The sequence below is a fragment of the Meles meles genome, chromosome 15 (assembly GCF_922984935.1).
Source record: "Meles meles chromosome 15, mMelMel3.1 paternal haplotype, whole genome shotgun sequence".
Classification (NCBI taxonomy): domain Eukaryota; kingdom Metazoa; phylum Chordata; class Mammalia; order Carnivora; family Mustelidae; genus Meles; species Meles meles.
Window position 1 is genome coordinate 7,820,340 of NC_060080.1, and position 26,094 is coordinate 7,846,433.

Genomic DNA, 26,094 nt, shown 5'->3' on the forward strand with positions numbered 1-26,094 from the left:
CATTCACAAGTCTGTAACCTTGGTTATGATTTGTTTTGCTATACCCATCATGTGAGGAAGACAAAATTTTAGGGGATAAATTTTAGGAGGGTGCAGCACTTCAGGACTATTCAGAGGAACAGTAGGAAAATTCTTACGTCTTAATTTCTTTTATTTAATTTAATATAAAAAGCAGGCATAAAATACAATTACATTACTACAAAGATGCAACAAAAATTTTTTAAAAATCGGGTACGATCTTTGTTCAACGGGGACAGCTGATCAAATAGTTATGATTATCTAAACCATGCAGTTCAGAACTTATTACAATTCCAAACAGAGCTCATGATGATGGGGAAGGGAACCGAGGACAGCCCCCGCATAAGGTACAGCCCCGTCACACAGTGCCTGTTCTCAAAGTGCTTTGTGAATCAGCTGTGGCTGTCTTCGCGCCGGAGGGAAACTGCAGCCTTCTCCCGGGGGGAGTCGTGAGTCGTCGCAGTGTCGACGCAGACTGAGAAACTCAGAAGGGACTTGCTCCATAGAGTATTAAACATGTTATTTAAAGCATGTTTCAATAAGGTAATAGAGTGTCTAAGTTTCTCTATTTTACCATGAGAATCCTGTGAGAATAGATTAACAGCAGCAGCAAAACTTCTTAAATTGTGGTTTGGCAACCTAGAGTATTTCTTTTTGAGGATCTACAGATAAGCTGATACAAAAGACATCCTTCTTCAGAGCCAGATTTGTGACTCTAGCCTAGGTTAGTTTTAAAAACACTAACCTTATTTTAGATTTCTTGGTATCCTTTAGTTAGCTAAAGGCATTTAAAAAAAATTCAGATAGATTTTTTTTTTAAATCTTGCTTCTAGATAGCATATTTTAATACTTTTCAAAAATTCACTGTACATTAATTTGTAACAGTAATACCGGCACCAGTTTTCCTTCTACTTCTGTTTCGCTATCCCCACTAAACAAAAGTAAAAAAAATCCAACTAAGAAAATCCCGTATTCACTACTTCTTAGTTATCAATAGGAGGTATTTATGGCTCTAGGAGAAATCAGGTGTGAAGAAGTAAGCAACTTTTGGTCTTTATCTGGGAACCTTTAGAACCTCAAGAAAAAGAGAAGGTGGCACAAAATCAGGTTGTTAAACCGAATTAATATTATATTTAATGAGTGTTGGGAAGAGAACATTCGGATGGATGGATGCATTCATGTATGTACATGAAACCAGCAACAGGGTAAAAAGCAAATTCTTACCCAAGGTCAGAATTTTTATTAAGCGCATTTCCATTAGCTGGAGAAACAACCTTATAAACCCTTGTGTTAAACCATATAATGTGAAGAATCTCCATGGGAGAGATTTTTTTCACCTCCTAGAATACCTTTTTTTCCTCAAAAAACTTCACATTAATTTTCCTTGTAGAGTTGCATCACACCATGATTCTCCATATTCTCTAATATATACAGCATTCAAAATTTAACTTTAGCCATTTTTACTCAAATATTTCAATTACTCATGTGTAAACTTCAAATTATTTCACCTTAATAAAGTTTATTAAAAATATATATATATATACTCTCCAATTCAGAATAATATGATAGAACCTCCCATAGTGTAACAAAATCTTTATATAAAATATTAATTCAGTCTCCTTTTAACAAGTCTAATGAATGGAAATATTTATTCTATATAAATTTTATATATTTTTCATTTTAAAATCTTACTTTAAAAAAAAAAAAAGCTGTGCCCCAAACCAGAACTGCAGAACATCCCTGTGAGGGAAATGGCATGCGTCTCCGGTCTCAGCACAGACGGCATGGAAGCGTGCAGGCGGGTGATGACAGAACAAGATTCGGTTTTAGTACATCAGTAGGCCAAAGGCCACTCTTCAGTTTCCACAACAGTTATCTATATTTTGGGGGTCTAACTCTTTAAACATTTCTACACTGATCCCAGAGGGAATCAATGAAAAGTGTCTACTTCCTTCATTGGTTTATTAGATGACATATTTCAGTATCACGCCAAACCCTGTGTATGTGTGTGTATAGAGAGAGACCGATAAAAGACTAGTTTTTTTCAACTTGATGTTTAACATTAATGCATACTGTAGCAGTATAAAATACATTTTTCTGGGATAATGAGAAATCTAGCAGAAGTGGTGCATAACCTATTAACTTTAACATCATTTAAAAAAATAAAAATCAGGAGCCTCTGAGGCTACTTCTTCCCGTCACCAGTTTTCTTAGCCCAATCCTGAAATATTGCCATACACAGTTAAGTGTTTGAGGGATCACATTTAAATATTTAAAATATATCTACAGTATGTCTTAGTTTTCTTTATACTTGAGATAATCTTAGAATCTTGAGTGTGAAAATGTAAAAACAGTCACAAATGTCTCTACTGGAAATAAACGCACAGCTCGGGTAGCCAGCAAGTTCAAAGCAAAGAAAACAATTCATAGCCACACACTAATACTGAGGTCTGTATGAGGACTGGGATGAATTAATAGATATACATAAAAGATATATTAGTTCCAATAGTATCCATTATTGTTTCTATCACCATACTTAAAAAAAAAATCTGTTATACAATCAAAATAGGCTGACATTGATAACTATTACATGTAAAAATAGTGCACTATTTTTTCTTTCGCAAGACAAATTTGCATCCTAAGAGCTGGTAAACACTTTTTTTCAAAATACAGAAAAGGGTGAGACTTTAAAAAAAAATTAAATTAAGGCATTCAAAATGGGAAAAGTTGCCTATCATGAAGCATTAGGAAATTGATACAGTTAACGTCAAACTGCCTGTTACAGTAACTGCTTAAACATGAACATGCAGCTTCCACGGGCATACACAAGTAAGTGATACAAACTCCAACATTATGGCTTTCCACGGGTGCATAGTCGCCACTGCAGGAAGTTACGATATCGGATTGTGTGTATAAAAAGTAAGACGGGGCATCTGAAGAAGCCTCTCGCAGTATTACAGCACTATACATCTCTGCGTGCGTGCGCGTGTCCACGTACAGACACACACACACAGTCTAATGGTCACTTCTTAAAAGATGCAGTCTTGATCACTGTAGTGGAATCCATTCCCAGACTCTTCTGGTAAATGTGCTGGTGAAATCTCTCTGCTGATGCTGAAAAGATGATTTCTTTCAACCTTAACTCTTCTCAATCCTTTTGTGCAATGTAGTGTGAGCGACTGCCAAGAGAGCGTTATGGAACAAGTTTGGAAGAGTTGCATATGATATTCTTATTCTATTAACCGATCATTGTTGGTTCAACTTGCTGCTCCAAAGGAGCCCAGAAAATCTCCAAGATTTATAATTTATATTGCAGGAATAAAGGGAAATATATATGTATATGTATGTATGTATGTGTATGTGTGAGTATCAGTCTCTCAGGAAAATATAGCTTTTTAAGAAATTTTGGGCCATCATATTTCAGTCTTGTTTTAACTGGAAGAATATGATCTCCTTGAATAATGACTGCATTCATAGAAGGCAGCTAGCTAGAAAAAAAAAAAGGAAAAACAAAGTTAGTTGACACAGAAAAATAATTTCAGAGATTGTTAGAGTCTTTGAAAAAGCATTCCATTTATATAATTAAACTATGTAGTCTTCCAACTCCTACACTTTTAACACCTAAATCATGCATAAACGTATTTACTATATTACTTTTCTAATTTTCAGGTACATGCAATTATATTCTTATATTTTCCTATATTTTCTACAAACATGACCACACACGTTTTAATGAGAGTAACTGGCTCTTCGGGTTAGATAACACATTGCTGAGTAACTCAAGTGCATGTAAGTCTGACTTGGAAATTAACTAGCTGCCTCATGGAGCTCAAAGAACAGTGGGCTTATGGACCAGGTTCTACTTGACTGTTTGACTCTTAGCCACATTTTTAAAAAAATCTCTAAAATGGAAACAAACACATTGTTGTAGTAAAAATGCTCTGTAAATCTTGGTTATAAATACCTCCCAATAATACATGATTTAAGTCTATTTTTGCAATAGGCTTACTTAGGTTAAGACAGACATTACTTCTTTTAAATCCATTTTGTATAAAGGGTTTGACCATGAGGTTCGATTTTCCTTCAGATCTCCTTTAGTCATGGTTAACCAAAGTATTTATGTATTTTACAAGCACAAGAACTTTCACAGCACAGCAGCAGCATTCTTCAGCAAGAGTAACATCAACTTGTCGGGAAGCAAACACCTCACAGCACCACAAAGAAAAGCCAAATCAGAAACAGTATTTCACAGCACTTATCAGACTTACGAAGTGTTTACGGTTTCAATTCTTGCACGTTAGAGAGAAGGAAGGAAGAGGGAAGGAGCAAGGGATAGAGGGAGGAAGGAATCCCATGCTATGTTCACAAACTAATACAGTTGTAGGAACTTGAAAACATTGTAAATTTTACTTCTCTGAATATGCTTCTTTGGAATGAACAACAAGTACCAGAATTAGCTTCTTTTGTTATTTGTACATGTTTCACTCCTAAGATGAAAATTGTAATTCCAACTGTACTGAAAATATATAGCCAATAAAGATTCTGAACATAGCATTTCACTTTTATAACTTAATATGAAAATTTCAGTTAGAAACTTTTCTGAAAACTACTTTTCAAATACATACTATTAAAAACAACTTAACAAAATTTCAAGACTAGTCAAAAACAATGAAAACCCAAGTGCAAATCACATGCACTACTTGGAAATACTAACTCATTTTTCATTTTTTTATTTACCCCATTTATTTCTTCAGAAATCAAAAACATCGTCATCATCATCACCACCATCAACATCATCAAATGACCAATCCCAGTCTTTAAATGCCAAATCAAGCAATCTGCAATAGGAGGTTTGCAAATTCACATTCTAGCACTCTTTAGAAATGGCAGCTTAATATGGTAACTATCTAGAAATCACATTTTGTGCTGTGAAGATTTTAACTCTCCCTTCATCAAAAACAACATAGCCAAAATTAAGATGGTAGCACACAGGGAAATGTTCTTTCTCTTTTTATATGAGTGCATATAACATTAGCCAGGTCTGATTTCTAAAATACCAGAGACCTGAAGACAGGTAATATTTGAGATAAGATATTAGCTTTTCCCCACTGGGCCCCGATGAAGATGTAACCATCCCAATGCCCACTTTGATTTGTACCAAAGCTCAACATTTGTCAACCCTTTGCAAAAGGACCCAGATGGCCAGCTCACATTTTTCTAGAGCAGTACCACAAGTCCCAGTTTAAAGAGGGACTAATACTAAGAATGCAGGTTTCTCAATTCTGACTGGACACCATGCTCAATGGGTCACCAACGGTGATGCTCTCCATGAAAAACGACTCTCCACGACTGAAGAGAAAAACCACAGGCATATAAGCATTATTAGCAGCTTATCTTGGCTGAATAAAGTGGACTTAGAGCAGGGGTGGATGTGTTTTTTTCTTTCCAATCCAAACATCTAATATTGCTATCATCTTTATTTAAAAAAATAGGTTAACTTCTTAATTGTTTTAACTGTGAGGTTCATGAATCAACTTATGCCAAGGAACTCATCTGGTCTCCCAAATCTCATTTGTGACCTCAACCTTAAAGTCGGTTCTTAGGGCGCCTGGGTGGCTCAGTCAGTTAAGCGTCTGCCTTTGGCTCGACTCATGATCCTGGAGTTCTGGGATTGAGTCCTGCATTGAGCTCCCCGGTCAGCGGGAAGTCTGCTTCTCCTTCTCCCTCTGCCCTTCCTCTTTCTCCTTCTCTCTCCCTCTCCCAAATAAATAAAATCTTAAAAAAAATAAGTTGCTTCTTAAACTTTATGTTTAACTTTACATATGTAAACTTATGTTTACTCAATGCTACTTACAATGTATATCCCAGGCATTATCCCAAGAGATTCTGATATAACTGGACTGAAGGGGCAATGGGAGGCAAGTACCTGCATTTTTTTTTAAAGATTTTTATTTATTTATTTGAAAGAGAGAGAGCAGAAGCAGGGAAAGAGGGAGAGGGAGAAGCAGGCTCCCGGCAGCCGATGCGGGGCTCGATCCCAGGACCCTGGGATCATGACCTGAGCCAAAGGAAGACTGAGTCACCCAGGTGCCCCAAGTATCTACATTTTTAAATAAAAAATCGGAATTGAATTCTAATGCATCTGGTTGACTTTGGTAATCAATGACAGAGTATGTTGATAGATGGTTACCCTAAGTGAAAAGAAATAAACCAAATCAAATTACTCTATTTCAAAATGTGCTGAATGTAGAATATTTGAGAAAATGCACAAAGATATAAATTACTCACTTAAACACACTTCACATTTTTCTAGGCTTACAGAGACAGTAAGTTGTAGCAAAGGTACTACCTGGGACATTGAGATCAGTGGGCAGTCCTGGGTGTTTAAGCCCCAATTCTGAAAAATCTGCATTTCCGACCCTTCCAAAACCTTTGAAGTGTTTGTGAAGTGCGCACCCGTGTCACAGTCTTCAAACTCTAGAAGTCTGGTCACTAGGCTGTTAGCATAATGCCTGAGGGTCTTCCCTTAAAGCTCCCTCAGTCCTTGCCCATCAGCCATCTAATTCTCATTCCAACATAAGAAAGCTTTCTCGGACTTGGTTTCAGTATATTAGTGAAGGAGCTCATTAAGGCAACACACACCAATCTCTTGCTGAAAGACTTCTATCCGAAGAACAAAAACCCCACAGCACAGTGGACTGGGTTCTTTTCAATCTGGTTCAACGCTTTCTCTCCAGGGACATCTTCTGCCATTCCCTGTCATTACCCTCTCCCCACTCTAACCCAGTACAAAGTTACAAACACATAACACCGAAGTAATTCTGACAACTCAGTACCTCTGCACATAACATTTTGCCTACCATTGTCTTTTTCCATATTTCTTTGCCTGGAAAATTACTGAACCTCCCCTTTCTGGTGAGCTTTCTTGATGTCCTCAGGAAGAATTCTCCATGTTTTCCTTTGTTCCCCTGTAACACTCACTCATGCTTCTATTACAAATAACATCTTAAAAAGTACCATAACTATCTGTTTGATTTCCTATCTCTTCCATTTAATTGATCAGTGGGTACACACTGCAGGCCTGTGAAACTTACTGCCAAAGACTGCTTTGGAAAGGAGCATTAGAACTTTGAGTTCTGCTAGAAGTACGTGACACTGCCTGTTTCTTTACATGCCGCCAACACCAGCATTAATCTTACCAGTTTGGCAGGTTTTACATTTTACTTTTATTTTAACATCTCTGCTTAATAATCAAGTTGACCGGGGCGCCTGGGTGGCTCAGTTGTTAAATGCCTGCCTTCTGCTCAGGTCATGAACTCAGGGTCCTGGGATCGAACCCAGCATGGGGCTCTCTGCTCTGCAGGAAGCCTGCTTCTCCCTCTCTGACTCCCCGACCGTTTGTGTTCCCTCTCTCGCTGTATCTCTCTCTGTCAAATAAATAAATAAAATCTTTAAAAAACCTAAAAAAATAATCAAGTTGACCACTTTTCCATATTTATAGTAATGCTGGCATGTTTGCACTGATTTTTATATTGGGAAAAGGCAATCATATAAATATAAGAACTCTATATAGAGAGATAGAACCCATCTTTCTCATACACATTGCAAAAAATAATATATATATATGGTGTTTTTAAAATTAACAAGGTTTTATTTTAATTACAAGTAAATTTAATTTAATTTACTCCATCACTGATTTTTCTTTCTTTCCTTTTACTCTTAGGAAGCTCCCCAATCCAAGATCAGATCCATATTCATCTATTTTCTTCTACGACACTTAACGGATTTATTTTTGACACTTCCAGTTGTATACAGCCTTTTCGTTTTTATCCAAATAATTAGTCTGTTAGCTTCCTAATATTTATAAATGGAAAATAACAAAACTGAAATAATGATAACACGGGGCCCCTGGGGGGCTCGGTTGGTTGAGCATCCTACTCTAGATTCAGCTCAGGTCATGACCTCAGGGTCATAAGATCGAGCCTTGTGTTGGGGGTGAGGCCTGCTTAAGATTTTTCTCTCCCTCTGCCTAACCCCCCCCAATGAATAAAATAATGATAACATAAGAGCTCCTCTCACCCTTAAATTTTAACTGTGTTGGCAATGCTTTCTTTTTTTTTTTTTTTCAATGCTTTATTTCTTAAAACTGGGCAAATGAGCATTTGTTGCATTTTTGCTTTATACTTTTCTGTGTGGCTTAAATACTGCATTTTAAAGAAGACCTTTAAAAGAAAAATAATTAAAGAGAAATGCCCTCAGCAAAGACCAGCATTCTGTGTCCCACTTTGGAACAGACTAAGGATCTCTCCAAACTATCTTTATCACAAATCAACATTATATTCACAAATTTTCTGCCTTTCCAGCATTTTTTTAAATTCAAAATTACCAAGAAAACATACCTTTGGAATAGAATTTCTATACATTATATTTTATAAGCTGTCAATTAACTCATTTCTACTCCTATCACCGTGAGGCAGTGCAGGAATATGGCTGGGGTTGCAGGAGCTGGAACCAGACTATCTAGATTTGAACTCATGGCCTTGTTGCTTATTTGGTTGGTGTGTGATCTCAGACACACGGTGCTTCTATGCCTTAGTCTCCACGTCTGATAAATGGAGACATGAATAGCTAAATCACAGGGTGGTTATGAGGATAAATAATTTAGTACACTTAAAGCTCACAGACGAGTGCCTGGCATACATAGTAGCTACCACTTACTGAACTCTCACTTCCCTACAGAAAAAGGGGATTGCTGCAAAGAGTTAAAAGGAGAATCAGAACCAGGAATGTCGAGGGTTCCTGAGTGGCTCAGTGGGTTAAGCCTTTGCCTTCGGTCCTGGGATCGAACCCCACATCGGGCTCTCTGCTCAGCAGGGAGCCGGCTTCCCGGGCCTCCACCCTGCCTGTCTCTCTGCCTACTTGTGATCTCTCTCTCTCTCTCTCTCTCTGTCAAATAAATAAATAAATAAAATCTTAAAAAAAAAAAAAAAAAAGAACTAGGAATGTCACAAAAGCAGAAAGAAAAAAAGTGTAATGGTGTAGTCATTAACAAAGACAAAAACACTGAGGAAAAGTTAAAAAAAATCAGATGATTATAGGTATTATGTTTTAGTGCATATATAAATACATTTGATGATTTTGATAATGTCTAACAAAGCCAAACATTTGTCTTAAGAAAGACAGCATGCAAGTTAGTTTCACTAAAGCTAGATTATACAAAGAGCTAGAAATTAAATTACGGCTGATATCAACCAGAAATGCTGTTTCCTAGGTGTTCCTGAACAATCCTTTCACAGCTCTAGCTACCTGTCTATTGGAATGTTATAAATTAGTGGAACATCAAAGGCCATCAAGTCCAATGCTTGCCTCCCCTCCAGAGCTGTGCGGCTCACTGTCAGACGACCTACACATGACAGACTGAGGAGGGCGCTCTTTCCCAGTATCACCAAGCATTCACCTGACTCAGGTACTAACACTGTTGGTGACAGGGCATTTACTATTCTAGAGCAAACCAAGTCTTCCAATTTTGGAAATCTCTGACTGCCCAAATGTGTTTCTCTGCTTGATTCTTGTTCTAATACATCATCTACAGAAAGTCCACTAAATCTTTACTGCTGTTTACCATCTCCCATCCTTCCAAACAATTTCTTCAGAAGCTAAATATCCTTAGTTCCTTCACTTACTCCATGTGTTAACACTTTCAAATGATCCATTACTCCCTCTGTTGTTCTCGTCTGTACAGCCTCCAATTTGTGCATACTACTCTTAAAATGTGACACCCAAAATGAAATGCAAACTTTAGGGTGATTCATGTAAGAGAGGCACAGATACAATTTTATGAGTTAATGAAGCAATGGAGTCATAGATATTAAAGACAATGGAAACAACACTGCAGGAGACCTAATAAGATACAAAATTGCATCTTAAATGTGCCCATCTTTATGCTTAAAATTTCAGAGTATATTAGACAAAAATGTTCACAAAAATACCCTATACATTTTGTAGTCAGTTTTGATATTAGTTTTATCTACATGCAAAGTTGTGAGAGAAAGAAATCCCTATTACTTACTGTTGCTATGCAAAATGTATTAAAAAATCAATGAAGAATGATTCGAAGGGCAGGGCCAGAACTAAAAACAAAAAGCAACAAAAATTAAAAGTAAATGTGCCTCTAAATAGACCAAAATGCCAAAGTGGGGAAGAAGGGAATAACCAAGTATTTATAAGTCAGTGAACATGAAAACTGTTATGTAACTGAAAACATGCCTCGCTTAGTCTGAAATCTGCCTCATTAATGAATTCTATGTGTTATCACAGGCAGTGAAATCATTAATTTATCAAATAGTAACAAAGAGTAAAATATATGAAAGGAGTGGAGTTCTTATAGTCCTGAATCTGAAATTATTTGCCCTTCTAGAGTCTTAGTCAAAAAGAAAGATAATAATACCTATCTATTCTGCTCTACAGGAATACTTTAAAGACTAAATGACAGAATATGCAGAAAGTTGAATGAGAGAACAGATTATGGAAGCACTTTGGAAGCTGTAAAGCACTAGATAGTGTAAGCTATCTCAGTAGCATAACACCTATGCATTATTAATATTAATATTAATAACAAAAACTTAATTTTTAGATGTTTTGCGCATGGCACATGGAATGACCTTCAGTGTCTCTGTATTGAGTTTCTTCAGCTTAATTACTATCATATAATCACTAAATTTATAGTATTTAGTTTTCTCATACCTCACAGAAAAATTCAACATTTTCACTGCTGAAACAGCAATTCTACCTTTGTCATTCTAAATTATTTCCTTGAGATAATAGTTTCAAGAAAAGTTTCATATTAGATGTTTGTGGTTAGAATGAAAAGATTTCTGATAATACAGCCAAAGCACATCATTATTCATATACTGAAGGTCCTGTGTTAGGGAACAAAAAGGATACCTGAAATTAGACACCTGATCGTATAGACTTTACCCTTTAGCTAACTAACCAAATCTTCACGGTCATTTCAGTGAATAGCAATATTTACAAATGCCATAGTAGCTAGTAAGCCAAGAAATGGTTATTTTGCATCAAGAATGAAAGGACTATAATGTAGCCATATGAAAATAGTTCCACCAAAACATTTTGTGCATTCATCATTATCTCAGAATTTACTCCCTAGTCCCAACTCTGCCTCAAATACAAGGAATGTCCACAAGGAATGCAGTTAATATCTGCATTTTTAAGATGGATCTCTGTTGCTCTAAGTCAGAAGCAAGTATTATTCTAAACTTGCAGATGTGAATTAAGACTTAAGAAGATTTCAGTCCTGTGTACCAAGTCCTCTAAGATAAAAGAGGTTAACAGGTCTGCAATACTAAACACAATGTGTGCACCTGATGCTTACAGGTCCGTGTGGACACTGTCTACTAAAGCATTACATTAGTCAGTGTGCTTCTAAAATCTTAAAATATTATGTTTATATACTTAAAGATGACAAAAATGAACCCTTTATATATTTTTGGTTGAATTTAATATTTATGTGATTTAGTAAACAAATCTGGGCTACAATCAACTAAATCAGTGAATGCGACATACACACTGAAACAGTTTCAAACATTTGGTATTCCATGGATCACTGACATACTGAGCAAAGGAACACTACAATTAGGAAAGTTTGTAGCTGAACACAAATAGCAAAATACTAAAAAAGACACAAATTTTTAATCACATTTTATTACCTTGGTTTGTTAGGGGCAAGCTGTCGACTTGGCCGTCTAATAGACTGGTTTTGTTGTATCTTCATCGAAGTTCGAGGAGATGATCGTGCAAAAGGGTCTGGAGCTGGAGGCTTTTTAGGGATCTTTTTCACCAACCGACTAACCCATTTCTGCTGCTCTTCCGTAGAATTTGCTAACAACAACAGGTTCTTTGCCGTTGAGATATCATAATAAACTATAAAGAAATATTTGAAAAAAAATTAGTATGTCTAAATTCATCTGAACATAAATGATGAAGCAAGTAATTTCTTATTTACCTTTGCAAGGCGCTATGATCTCCTCCTTTTTGTCCATGTGATCTTTATGGCATTTAATATGGCAGCGCCGGCACTCTAAAGCAGGAGGAGGTTTAAACATATGCCACAGTGGCTTCATACAAGCCTCACAGTTGGTTGGGAAATGATAGAGAGTAGGAATAAATTCATGTCCTTTATGGCAAATATAGTTTGATTTTTCTCCCACTGGCTCCACTGGAAATTCTTGTTCCTTCTTACTTTCTCCTTCATTGGCATACAGAATCTATAGAAAGCAAAAAAAATAATGAATGATTGCCAACAGAAATTATTTTTTAAGTAGAAACAATTCTTACAGTGTCAATAAAATAATATTAGCCTAAAACATTCAATGAGAAGAAAATGCATTTGATGTTCAAACGTTAGTAGGTTCTGTCTAATCAGGAGTTTCTATGAGAAAAGTCACTGGGACAGTCACTTGGCTCACATTTCAGAAAAAAATGCCTACTTATTTTCTCCACAATAGCTATGTTTTAGCAATTTTTTTTAAAAGATTTTATTTATTTATTTGACAGAGAGAGAATGAGAGAGAGCATGAGAGGAGAGAGGTCAGCTGGAGAAGCAGACTTCCCACTGAGCAGGGAGCCCAACAAGGGACTCGATCCCAGGATTCCAGGATCATGACCTGAGTTGAAGGCAGTTGCTTAACCAACTAAGCGACCCAGGTGCCCCAAATGACCTTTAAATGGGACTAAAATTGGAAGGTAATCTAAAGAAGGCCCAAGAATAAAGAAATTTAATATGTCTTATCACACCAAGAACCTCAGTCTAAAGGTGAAAAAAAAAAAAAAAACACCAAAATAAATTCAACTAACCAAAACCAAAATTAAGTTATTTACCTGAAATATCCTGGGAATTTCTTTAGCATCTGCTCTATATACATCTGTCTGTGTAACTGGTCGGACATGAAATAATTTGCTATAAAAGATTTTTAATAAAGGAATAAAATATTACCAAAGGATCAAATTACATTAGTTACCCTATACTTATGTCAGAAGTTAAAAGCAATGACTTTGACCCACGTTAGAAGATCAGAGGATACACTGGTTCTTTTAATTCAATCAATCTTTGAGATTTTGAGTATTTCCAGGAAATCAGAAATTTTCTAGTTTCAGAAAACAACATATTAAAGACCCATAAAATAAAGATGTTTTAGCTAACTCTATATCCCAGACTTTCATCTCTATGAAGCAAATACAAGAAAATGTAACAACAGTACAGTACAAGCTATATGAGTGTATCTATCTACATACTACAGTGAATAATAAATAGCACTAATTTGAAAAAAAGGTCACATAACTCTCTTATACTTTAAAAGAGAAAGGTTCTAAATATTTTAATAAAAACACTTACTCTATATCTAAAACCATGTAAGGATTAGATTGTTCTTTATCTTGTTCACTGTCATAGAAAAGAATCTTCTTACTGCTTACAATCACATACTGTTAGAGAGAGGGAGGGAAGGAATTCATGACTAAAGTTAATACATATCTTATTTATTTTCTTTGAAAACAAATTCTACAGCAATAAAAATTATATAAAATACTTAACTTAGAAGTTCTCAATATACTCTAAGGAAAGTCTTCCTTAAAATAACAATAAATTTAGTTTACATACATATTAAATAAGCAAATTGGACAGGAAATGAATTCAAATATTTTTTTGGACTTATCTTCAATCCAATAACACAGGTAACCTTATGGCTATGTTTGAAATTTCTGTGTCCCCCAAATTTTAATGCAAAACCCTAATACCTAATGAGATGGTGTTAGTGGGAAGGGCCTTTGGAAGGTGAATGAATAGGCCATGAGAGGAGAGATCTCCTCAATGGGATTCGTCCCCTTATAAAGGGGCTCCAGAGAGATCCTTAGCCCCGTCCCCAATGTGAGAACACAGCAAGAAGTCTGCAATGTGAAAGAGGGCCTTCACCAGAACCCCACCATTTGGCATCCTGATCTTAACTTCCAGGCCCCGAACTGTGAGAAATAAATTTCTATAGTTCATACACTAACCAGTCTGTTTTGTTATAGCAGCCTGAATAGACTAAGACATTTACCAAAAATGAACATCACAATATCAATCAAATCACAGTAACAGAGGAAAAGAAATTATTAGGGCTTCCTATCATACCCAGAGTTGTTTTCCCACTGAAACAGCAGAACACCAAGGCCAACTGACTTTTGTTTTCCTACCACCAAAACCTGTTTTATTATTATGATGATGAAAGGTTGTTTGTTTGTTTCTTCATAAAGATATACAAAATCACATCATTCCAAATCAGGAAGTACAAAGTTTTATGTGTCTAAAAGTTCTAGTTATATGTATATTTTACAACTACAAATGTGAAATGGCTGTAGACAAACCAAAAGCAAAATAAAAGAACCATATTCAAAAGTACCAATTACCTTTTTAACCCATCCAAATTTCTTAGTGTTGTTTCGTACAGGTAATGAAAGCCATCCTTCTAGTCTTGATTCTATAAATAAGCAGAAGATATGAGGATAAATTTAACAATTCTCCTAAGAAAATGCACAACTCAATAAAATTTTAATATAAAAGTCACAGAACAAATCAAATATGCCTTTCAGAATTTACCACTACACGTTATGAAGGCTGTAATAATACTGCTGCAGGATGAGTATAAGCAAGTTATGAAATACCAAACAAAATCCAGGTTACAGCACATTGAAAATATATGTTCTATAGCTTATAAAGTCAAATGCTCCCTGCTAACTAAATCCATGCATCTGTGAAGTTGAGCAGAAAAGGTACAAGAAAGAGAAGCAATTCTCTATTCTCACCAGTGCACCTGTATTAGAATTCTTTATTTTTCCTTTGGAAGAGGCCTATTTATTGATATAGTGCATATGTATCTTCTTCAAAGAGAAAACATTTTATTTTATTTATTTATTTATTTATTTATTTATTTATTTATTTGACAGAGAGAGAGATCACAAGTAGGCAGAGAGGCAGGCAGAGAGAGAGGAGGAAGCAGGCTCCCTGCAGAGCAGAGAGCCCGATGCGGGGCTCGATCCCAGGACCCTGAGATCATGACCTGAGCCGAAGGCAGCGGCTTAATCCACTGAGCCACCCAGGCGCCCCAAGAGAAAACATTTTAATTGAGTAATTACATGATCAGAGAAAGTGGATGTTTTAAATGGCTAAAATAAAATGAAATAAAATTGTGTAAATTACCGATCAAATCTGGTTAGTGAATAGCAATATAACTAAAAACATTTCTAAATTCCAAAATAGCAAAATTCTAGTTCAACAAAGGAAACTGCCTGAATCCTCAAAACTGGTTCCAGGGGCATGTGATCAGTACCATTTAAAGGAATAATTAGGGTCAACAAGTATTTCTGGAGGTTATTCTGATAGTCATGTATTGAACTGTGCTGGATGCTTAACATCCATTTTCTTGAATTCTTACAACCCCACAGGAAGGCCACACAGGGATGCACCAGACTCTAGAACCTATACTTTCTCACATCAACAACCTTCCAGACTCTGTGAACAGAAACGCTGTCATTAAAAACAGTCTATATAGTGTACCTGTCTGGACATGGTCCTATACCAGCTTAAGGGACCAAATCAGATGATCTGTAACAATGAGTACGTATGCCTGGACAAGGTGACAAGGTAAATACAGCTATCTCACTTTGCATTCAGTTAGTAAGAGACTACATTTCACCTTATATTCAACTGCTCATCTACTAATTTCCTGTGGCATTTACATTAAACGTAGTTTGTACTTACATGAACTTCGTGTTAAACAGAGATTTTATGTTTTCCATCTAGTTTCTTCATTTAAAACTCTAAGTCCTTTTAGGGCAAAGACTGGGTCCAAGTGTCATGAACTCTCTTTTAAGGCCTAACACAATGTAGCTAAAACAATGAAGACCTACATACACCTCTCAGTCTATGTGGTGTTTTTTGTGCTGTCACTCTTAACATGAAACTTGAGAAAGAATTTCTTGTTGGCTGAAAATGGATGACGCAGGCAATAAAACCAAATGCTCTTAAATGATATAAAATCGACAAAGTAAGTCTATCAAATGTAACAGCAACGCCATATGACAATTCCTTTAAAACTTCTTTGTTCATGCAGTATTTTCTTTTTAACTGAGACCAGAACAATTTGTTAGAGTTAGTGAATATTAGTTAATGTTACAAAGAAAAAAAAGGGACAGAACTTAAGGGTAGCAGGGAAAACCTCAAAGGTGAAAAATTTTCAGGATATCACCTGTACCGTTAGGTTCCGATGAAATAGGTAAGTAGGGCAAAGTTTCTTCTTCTGAGTCAGAATCAGAGTCAAGAAGCACATGAGAACTGGAAGGCTTAGTGGCAATATTGAGAGAAGTGGAGGAACGTTGGTAGGTGAATGACATGGATTCCATAGTGCGTGATTGAGTGATATGAACTAAACACCCGACATAAAAGGAAAGGAAGTAAGAAGGCGGAAAGAAGTTAACAGAAAATAAAATAAAAATTTGAAGAAAGAGCTACCTAGAATACATAAAGAGCTAATTTAAGTAACTAAATATGTGAAATTTTCTGTTGCATTTTTTTCACAAGACTTTTTGTCAAAACTCAATATATAATGTAAGTTTAAATGGTTGTTTGAAGCCCACTCCAAGGAGTATGCTTTTTTCTTAAAGAAATGACAAACATTTTTCTCAGGAGCAGTCACTCTCAGGACTTAACACAATCAACTGCTTTATATTTAAGACAAAGTTTTTCCATAATAAACAATGTAAGGGGTGAAAATAAACCTGTACCTGGAAATCCATCATCTGCCTCAGCATCCCCTGGTCCACTGCCTATACTGGAACTATCCAGACCAATATGCAATGCTTGGAGCTGTGACCGCAGCTGCTCAATGTCACTATCCTTACTGTCCAGTGTCATCTGCAGTTCAATTCGAATCTGGCTCTCTTCAGCTATTTGCTACAAGAGATTAAACTGTGTTAAATTAATTGGATACCATATACCTCCTAATTTTAATTCAGTGGCAATTATGAAGTAATAGAAATGTTCTATAACCAATACAATAAAATACTTAAAATACTTGTGCTTCTTAAAAATACTTCTGCTTCTTAAAAAAAAAAGTCTTCAATGTAGAGTTCAGAAAGTATTCTTACAGCCTGCATTTCGTTCAGTTCTTTCTGATACTTGATCATCTGCTGAGTCAGTTTTTCACGTTCAGATTTAAGCTCCATGTGCAGCTTTCTGTTCTCTTTCTCTTTCCTCCGCACATCAGTGTCACTGCCACGCTTGACAGGTTCTTTTCGATTCATGATCTCAGCCAACTTATTCACAGCCTTAAAAACATGGAAATAAATAGGTAATCAAATAAAATGAATCGTACTGATGGTTCTTGGTAATTCACCAACAGCAAGTTATATGATCACTAATAATCTCCTCCCCTATACACACGGGGCAACGGAGAAATACTGTCTATATTAAATAATATATTCCCTTTGTTATTTTTTATCTTCTTCCAAATTATATTAGTTTTTCACGCTCATGTTTTCTGAGAAATGTAATTTAAAATGTTCACAGGTTGGATCTGAGGTCACTTTCTACAACTTTAAGTTTTTAGTTTCAAGAGAGACTTCTGCTAGGCAGATCCACCTCTAATCTGGAGGAAGAAAATTTCGCACTGGCATCATATGAGTAAAATACAGTGTGTCCAACCAGAGAATTGAGCATCTGGGACTCACAAAGATTCATGCTGTATACACAACCACAGAACTGGCAGAAGGATGGTTCAAGAGCCAAAGGTGCTTTTTCAGACTAACCCTTTCTTATGCTGCCAGCAAATGTTCACTCAGTCATTTCTTAAAACCAAAAAAATTTATCAGATGACAATAAAAACTTAGGAGGGAATGTGATTTCACATGGAAAAATTACAGAAACTTGAAGTAAACATTGAACTGGACAATGTTAGCCAAATTTAGCTGCGTGCAAGCAGGTGAAAATACCAATCCACTCAACGACCACTACAGCCAATCTGCAGAGGGAGATGAACTGGATTTGAAAATCCTCTTTAGTTTGTCACACCTACTTGAGTTTTGAGTGTTCGTTCTGTGAGCAGCTGCTTCTCAAACTGCGCTTTAATAGCGGCTGCGCTGATCTCCTCATCTTTCAGCCGCGACAGCTCTGAAAACAGGGAAATGTCAAGATTATATTAATAACCACAGCAATGAGAAAACATTAGGCAAATTTAAAATCAACTTTATTCTTTGTTAATACATACGTTCTTGGGCATCTTTTAATTTGTTATTTAATTCTTCTTTTTCATTTGCAAGATTGGCAACATCACTAGTTAGTGTCCTGTTTGTTTCTTCAAGCTAAAAAATGAAAGTGGAAAAAAAAATTATATCCCAATTTAAAAAATCCAAGTTATAAAGCAATCATTCAAAATAAAAATAGACTAGAATGATGCTAAAACTCTTATTTTTCTAAGTACATCTATCTCTACACTTTGTGGCTTTGTGGAACATTATGGAACTTCACTGATGAGAATTCTGCTAACCATCAGACTTTGTGAGTATCCCAGGAAGCCAAAACCTGCTCCTTCTCTCAAAAAGCCTTAGCAGCATTTTTAACGAGAAAAACACTTAATAAACTAAAAACAAACATTATAACAAAGCACTGCATTTCATCATCCAGAATAAACATATTTTAGGTTTTTGTTTTTTTTTTTTAAGATTTTATTTATTTATCTGACAGACAGAGATCACAAGTAGGCACAGAGGCAGGCAGAGAGGAGGAAGCAGACTCCCTGCTAAGCAGAGAGCCCAATGCGGGGCTCTATCCCAGGACCCTAAGATCATGACCCAAGCCGAAGGTAGAGGCTTTAACCACTGAGCCACCCAGGCGCCCCTAGGTTTTTGTTTTTTTTTAATTTTATTTATAGTTATTTGACAGAGAGAGAGAGAGAGAGAAAGTGCGCGAGGGCACAAGCAGGCGAAGCAGCAGGCAGAAGGAGAGGGAGAAGCAGGCTCCCTGCTGAGTAAGGGGCCTGACATGGGGCTCGATCCCAGGACCCTGGGATCATGACCTGAGCCAAAGGCAGAGGCTTAACACACTGAGCCACCCAGGCGCCCCAAACAAATTTTAAAATGGTAGTATTTCTTTCAGAATATTTATTTTATTTTTTTCAGTGTTCCAAGTCAGAATATTTTAAGACAAAATAAAATTTTACTAGAGAAGCTGACATCCTTGTTTATTATTATCACAAATCCTACTCTTACTCTTCTTTCCCACTCAAAAGAAACTGTATTGTGAATTATGTGTTCATCCTTCCCACTCATGACTATACAGTTTTTTTACAAACACATAAAACAATAGTGAGGTTTTGTGTGATTATAAATTGTCCATAATCACACGGTATCTTTTTGTCACTGCTTTCACTGGACATTGTATTAATTAAACTGCTGACATATAAAGATCTTAATTTATTTTAACTGATACAGTACTTCCACCTTCTACCTCATTTCATTCATCTACGTATTCGTCTACTGAGAAGACATTTGAGTCTACGGCCATACCACCCTGAACGCGCCCGATCTCGTCTGAGAAGACATTTGAATTTTGGAGGCACCTGGTTGGCACAGCCACATAAGCATCTACCTTCAGCTCAGGTTATGATCTCAGGGTCCTGGGACTGACCCCCAATGTCTGGCTTTGCTTGGCAAGGAGCCTGCTTCTCCCTCTCCCTCTGCCGCTCCCCCAGTTTGTGCTCTCTCGCTCTCTCCTTCTCTCTCTCACATAAATACATAAAATCTTTTTTTTTTTTTTTTTTAAGATTTTATTTATTTATTTTTGACAGAGAGAGACACAGTGAGAGAATGAACACAAGCACGGGAATTGGTAGAGGGAAAACACACTTCCTGTGGAGCAGCGAGCCCGATGCGGGGCTTGATTCCAGGACCCTGGGATCATGACCTGGGCTGAAGGCAGATACTTAATGACTAAGTCACCCAGGCACCCAATGAATAAAATCTTTTAAACGAAATGAAATTAAGAAAATAAACTTCCACATATCCTTAAGAGCAACGCTCTTAGGTCCCCTCCCTGTTTGGGAGCTTTGTACTACTAATTTGCGATCGTTCAATAAACTTCACTTTGGGGCACCTGGGTGGCTCAAATGGTTATTAAGTGTGTGCCTTTGGCTCAGGTCATGATCCCAGGGTCCTGGAATGGAGCCCTGCACTGGGCTCCCTGCTCAGTGGGGAGCCTGCTTCTCCTCTCTCTCCCTTTCGTGCTCCCCATGCTCTGTCAAATAAATAAATAAAACCTAAAAAAAGAAGACATTTGAATTTTTGCTATTACAAACATTTATGCTGCTATGAAAACTGTGCCTCAATTTCTCCAGCATATTTATCATAACATAGACTTTCTTTAGATTATGTGAACATTTAAACTTCCATATTTTGAATATTTAAAATACTTAAATAATCAATATTTAAAACTGCCATACCACTTACTATACAATGCCACCTACATTTACACTCTCCATAGTTGTAAATAAGAATGTCAGTTCCCACATGTCTTGCAAACACTTGAAATTAATGAGATACTTAATTTTGCCATTATAATGAGTATGAAGTAGTATTTCAAAGCTATTTTACCCAGCCTTTCTTAAATAGTAGTTAGGTTAAGCATCTGCTTATGTTTTTAGGGTTTCCTCTTTTGGCCCATTTTCTTCTGTATTGTTTAACTTCTTCGTGAGCTGAAGTAGTGCCACATGTGTTCCCGGTACTAGCCCTTGTTTCATGAATACATTACAAATGTCTTCTCCCTCTAAGCTGTTTGTTGTCTCTGCTATAGTAAGTTTTAGATTTCATTCTAAGTGTTTAAAATTTTTCTTTTTCACATTTAGATCTTTATGACAGCTAGAATTTGTGCTCGCTTCGGTAGCACATATACTAGGATAGCTAGAATTTATTTTTGTTATGTTGTAAAAGGTAAGGACCTAACTGTATTCCTTTCCCTTCAAAAAGAAAGTCATCCCAAACCATTTATTACAACTAAATCCTTTCCCAGCAATGTGTCTATTACCACCACAACCATATATCACATTCCTGTTTGTGCAAGAATCTGGTTCTGGCCTCCCTACTCATTTCCACTGAATGGGATTAAATATCGTTGTCCTAATACCACACTTTTTATCCACTATAGCAATTTAATAACAGATTCAACTACCCGAGACTTTACTTCTCTTTGAAATTTTCATTACAACTTTTTTCAACCTGCATAGGAGTACCTTCGTGGTAGTTTCAAGATTCTTTTCAACTAAACTTTGTTTAACAAGAAGAAAAAGGCTTATATTGTTTCTGTGTCTGGTATTTCCCTTTCACTTTAGTTCTTTCACTCTGAATTTACCAACAGGTAGACCCACTGGAAGTAGTTTTTTTTTTTGAGCCTCTGTCTGCCAAACACTGAGAAGCTAATGTTCACTGGATCCAAAATCCTATAGCTGGCATGTTAAGATTTTTCATTTCTATCTGTAGTACTTTCCCTGGTGCTTTTAAGGAAGACTGATGATAAAGTAATTTAATTAAAATAAAAAAATAACTAGACATTTTACTTACAGATGCAATTGTAGCATCTTTTTCAGTGAGTTCCTGTTTGTGTCTAGCCATCATCTCTTTGATCTCAAGCTCCTTCATGATTTTCTCTTTCTCCAAATCAGAATATTGCTCTTCAGCAATCGAACGAGCCAGCTGCTCAGAATCTGCTTTGGTCAAGGTGATCTCCAGTTGAGCAGCCAAGGAGTCCCTACGTTGTAATGATACATTATTTTAATGTCCAATTTTCATTAGGAAGTCAAAGTTTTTGTCTAATGTACTTCATCAACAAATACTTACTTGCCCTATTGTAGGCATTGTTCTAGAAGAGAACATGACTATGAACAAAAGATACAAGGATCGCAGCTTTACCTTTCCTCCTGTAAGTCCTGTTTCTTCTGTTGTAATTCTTTACAAAGTTTGGTCTTTTCTTCACATTCTTCTTTAAGTTCCCTCACCTGTGTTTTATAGAGCGTCTAAACAGCAAAACAGAACAGAAACATCATTGCCACCCCTACCACCATCACCTTCATCATTAATTTTACGTCTAAATTCAAAGTCTATCCAGACAAAGTCAAGTTGGACACATACAAATATGTTCCTGAACACTGAGCAATGTTGGGCCCTTGAGTAAATTCATAGTGAATGAGCCTTTCTGGTAAATCAACCAATTAACTAATAAAAGTTCCACTAACAATTTAGAAGGTAGATTTTCAACTGGATATCAGACTGAGATTTCTCATTAAATGACACACACAGGCAGAATCAATAAAGAGGCAAAAAGATATTACTAATTTAGACAAAAAAAAATTTTGTTAGCTTAAATGAAACACAGGTGACATTACTACTTATTTTCAAAACCGATCTAAAAAAAAAAACAACAAAAAAAAAACCGATCTAAAAAAGTACAAACATTAAAATGACAATTTTTCTTTCACTATGAAAATTCTACCTCAAAAAGCAATCATTAAAAAAAAGCAATCATTTTTCCTATTATATGTTAAAAAAAGCGACTCAAAAAGTCAGCTTGAATGGAAAGAATTATTAGGGAAAAAAGCAATCACCTTTTAATCAACTTCATAAAGTATGTACTTAGAACCATTTTTCCAGCAACGATGATAGGCTTCTGTTAAGCTATCAAGAGTCATTTGCCCAGTTGTTCTTTTTATATGAATTGTGTAGTACAAAATAACCTATCCAAATCCCTGTCTGGTGTTTGCTTTAAGAATCTATTCTAAAGACAAGAGTCTTTCTAGTTTTGCAGCAAAAAAATTTTAAATTCTACAAAGATGCTGTTTTTCAAATTAACGTATCTAGAACTTACTGAGAAATACTGCTCTGCTTCAAGCTGATCCTGAAGTTCTTTCATTTGCCCATCTGCATCTTGACGTTCTCTGTGGAGACATCGAAGAAAAGGTTCAAATAAGGTACACACAAAATAAATAAGCAACTCTTGAAATGTGGCCAAGGGAACTACTGGGCATCCCTAGATCCTTAAAACAACCCAAGAAGTCAAATTGTTTACATAATACTAATCATCACTGCATTGTTGTTTTAATTCTCACTCTCTCAGGAGTATGTAAGGACTTTTGAAGTTACAGAACATATCAGGATTCATCACTCCAACAGCTAATGAATGAAATGTGTGTTTGTATGCTCTTCTGTTTTAATTTCTAACACAAAAAATATCATTAGATATAACTGACATAAATAAGAATTTGTATAAAGGGGTCCTAAACCAAATAGTGATTAAAGCAGTAATACTAATTTACATAGTCTCAACCATTCACTGTGATCAGCCATTTCTGCCAACCAAGTAGGAGAATTAAAAGAGCACCTGAAAACTGGTTATCTTAGGATGAGTGAAAAAATGACAGGGAGGGAAGGAGTGCTCATTTTTATGTTTAAAAGTGGATGTTAACTACACTGATCTGTACATTTTGTAAAAATTCACTGAGCTCTATATATCATTTGTGTACTTTTTTCTGTATATATATTAATCTTCAATAAATCAATGAAGTTAAATAAAAAATATGTAAAATAAAAAGCAAGCCTAACAACCCATTTAAGAGGTTGGGTTGGAGTAAGTTAAACTCTAGGGTTATTAAAAAAAATAAAAATCACAATTATTCCAACTCAAAGCTAAGAGGGAAAAAAGCAGGCTGGAGAACAACACAACATATATGATACAATTAAAAAACTTATAGAGAAAAAAGGAGGAAATGTATCAAGACTATGACATGATCAAAAGAAAATCCCCAGGTAAATCAAAATTAAAATAACTTACATGTGGATAGTTGTAGGTATTAATAAAACTCTGTCTCAAACAATTTACTTACTTTCGAAGTTCAGCATTCTGCTTTTCCAAGCTCATTTTCATTTCCATGAGATGATTATTTTCTTGTTTTAACTGCTTTTCTGACATTTTTAGTGTGTTAACTTGCTGTGTTTGCATCTTCAAGTCATTTTGTGTAAGGCAGCGCTTCTGAGTTTCCTGCTCTATTTTTAATGTCAAATTTCTAACCTAAAAAACAAATAGTCTACTTGATAAAATATAAGTAATTTGTTTTTTCTTATCAATTTGCTTTTTCTTATCAATGAAGCTTGCAGCAAATATGATCCTGCAAAACAGACTTTTGCCCTTAGGCAATCACGGTAAAATATTTTTTTTAAATAAAAATGTCCTATTTTTTAAAATAAAATATGATCTTTAAGGTAAAAATAACTTAAAATTTTTTAAATTATGATTCACCATTTAGCATATTGGCCAAATTCGTAAAATTAAAGGTAGCAGAATATTTTATAAGAAAAAATTTTAAATTATGAAACCATCATTATACATCATTATAGATAAACCTAATTTGATTATGAATTGATTACACAGTTTGTTAGTACTTATTAGTAAACTGAATACTCACATCCTCATTTAGCACATCTTTCTGTTTAAGGAGTTCATTTATTTTCTGCTGTGACTGTTTGAGGTCACAGTCAAATATGGAGCATCTCTTCTCAGCTTCCAGCAATAGGTTCTCCACTTTCTGCTTTAACGTCCTTTCCTCTGAGAGCTTTTTCTCCATTTCTATTGCCACAAAAATGGACACAATCATGAATTCACAAACAAAAGAAGCCTATCAAATACATGACACAGTGCTATAGAAATTATAGCAAATGATGATAGCTTAAAAACATTTTTTTAAATTTCCAATTTAATATTTTCATTACTCTTCTTAATGAGTTTCAAATGTCAAGTTTCATGCTTGGAAATCAGGCATTTATTTCATTTGCAGTGTGGAAAAATCAACCACACTGCAATATTACATCCATGCCACTGGAAGTAAAATAATTCTGCCTTCACTGATGGTTCTAAAAGAGCCTTACATCTTGTTAGTAAAGATTTTTTTTATTTTTCTGTTACTCTGTGCCTCTCGGTGTTACTCTTCTTACCCTAAAACATTCCAGGTAGACTTTTTATGTCTATGGCTCTTTCCATATTAGCATATTAATATGCAGAGGATGACAATTATATTTTGGGGAATGGTAAAGGACAAGACTCTGGGACCAAACTTCCTGAGGTTAAACTCTAACATGTCCTAATTATTTGCCTAGGCAAGTTAATTAAGCTCTCTGAGGCTCGATTTCCTCATCTCTAGAATGATGATAACAGTACCTATCCTCCCTCACACGGATGTTATGCAGATTCTTAGTTAATATTTGTGTGGCACTTAAATGCTGCCTCGCACATGAAAAGCATTTGGCAAGTGCTTACTATTCAAGGAGAATGTTTAATGACTGGAGGAGAATGTTCACAGTATTATTTTAGAAGAAAAAAAATGCAGAACAGTATAAAAAATTCAGAAAATGTACAAAATATCCTCTTGATTAGTAAGACTGTGGTTAATCTTTACTTCTTCATACTTTCCTGTATTTTCTAAATGATTTGTAATAAACTTTTGTTTTATTAATCAGAAATGGTTTTTTTTTCCCCTTTTTATTTATTTTTTTTTTCAGCGTAACAGTATTCATTCTTTTTGCACAACACCCAGTGCTCCATGCAAAACGTGCCCTCCCCATCACCCACCACCTGTTCCCCCAACCTCCCACCCCTCAGAAATGGTTTTTAAAAAACTTTTTTTTTTCAAGATTTTATTTATTTGAAAAAAGAGAGAGAATATGAGCAGGGGGCAGGGCAGAGGGAGAAACAGATTCCTTGCTGAGCAGGGAGCCAGAGGCAAGGCTCCTTCCCAGGACCCCACGATCATGACCCGAGTTGAAGGCAGACACTTAACCAACTGAGCCACCGAGGCAATCCTTTTTAAATCTTGAAGTGAAAAGCAGGCAAGGTCTATGTCTAAGCAAGTGATTTCATATTAAATACCAGCAATTACCATTAAAGAAATTACCTTTTGATGTACTGATTAGAAAATCTATTCAAATTCAATT

The 26,094-nt window shown here is 35.8% G+C and overlaps 1 protein-coding gene across 1 annotated transcript in view; it reads right to left on the minus strand.

The window, feature by feature from the left end:
• Positions 1–134: 134 nt before the first annotated feature.
• Positions 135–26,094, minus strand: part of ROCK2 (Rho associated coiled-coil containing protein kinase 2) — a 134,588-nt gene continuing 108,628 nt past the window's right edge. The window contains 15 exon segments of the mRNA XM_045979718.1: positions 135–3,506; positions 11,745–11,958; positions 12,041–12,302; positions 12,916–12,994; positions 13,430–13,518; positions 14,482–14,552; positions 16,855–17,023; positions 17,218–17,397; positions 18,144–18,238; positions 18,336–18,429; positions 21,679–21,865; positions 22,027–22,130; positions 22,979–23,048; positions 23,994–24,178; positions 24,573–24,733. Of these exon segments, the coding sequence (XP_045835674.1) occupies positions 3,503–3,506; positions 11,745–11,958; positions 12,041–12,302; positions 12,916–12,994; positions 13,430–13,518; positions 14,482–14,552; positions 16,855–17,023; positions 17,218–17,397; positions 18,144–18,238; positions 18,336–18,429; positions 21,679–21,865; positions 22,027–22,130; positions 22,979–23,048; positions 23,994–24,178; positions 24,573–24,733 (1,964 nt within the window). The 3' untranslated portion in view covers positions 135–3,502.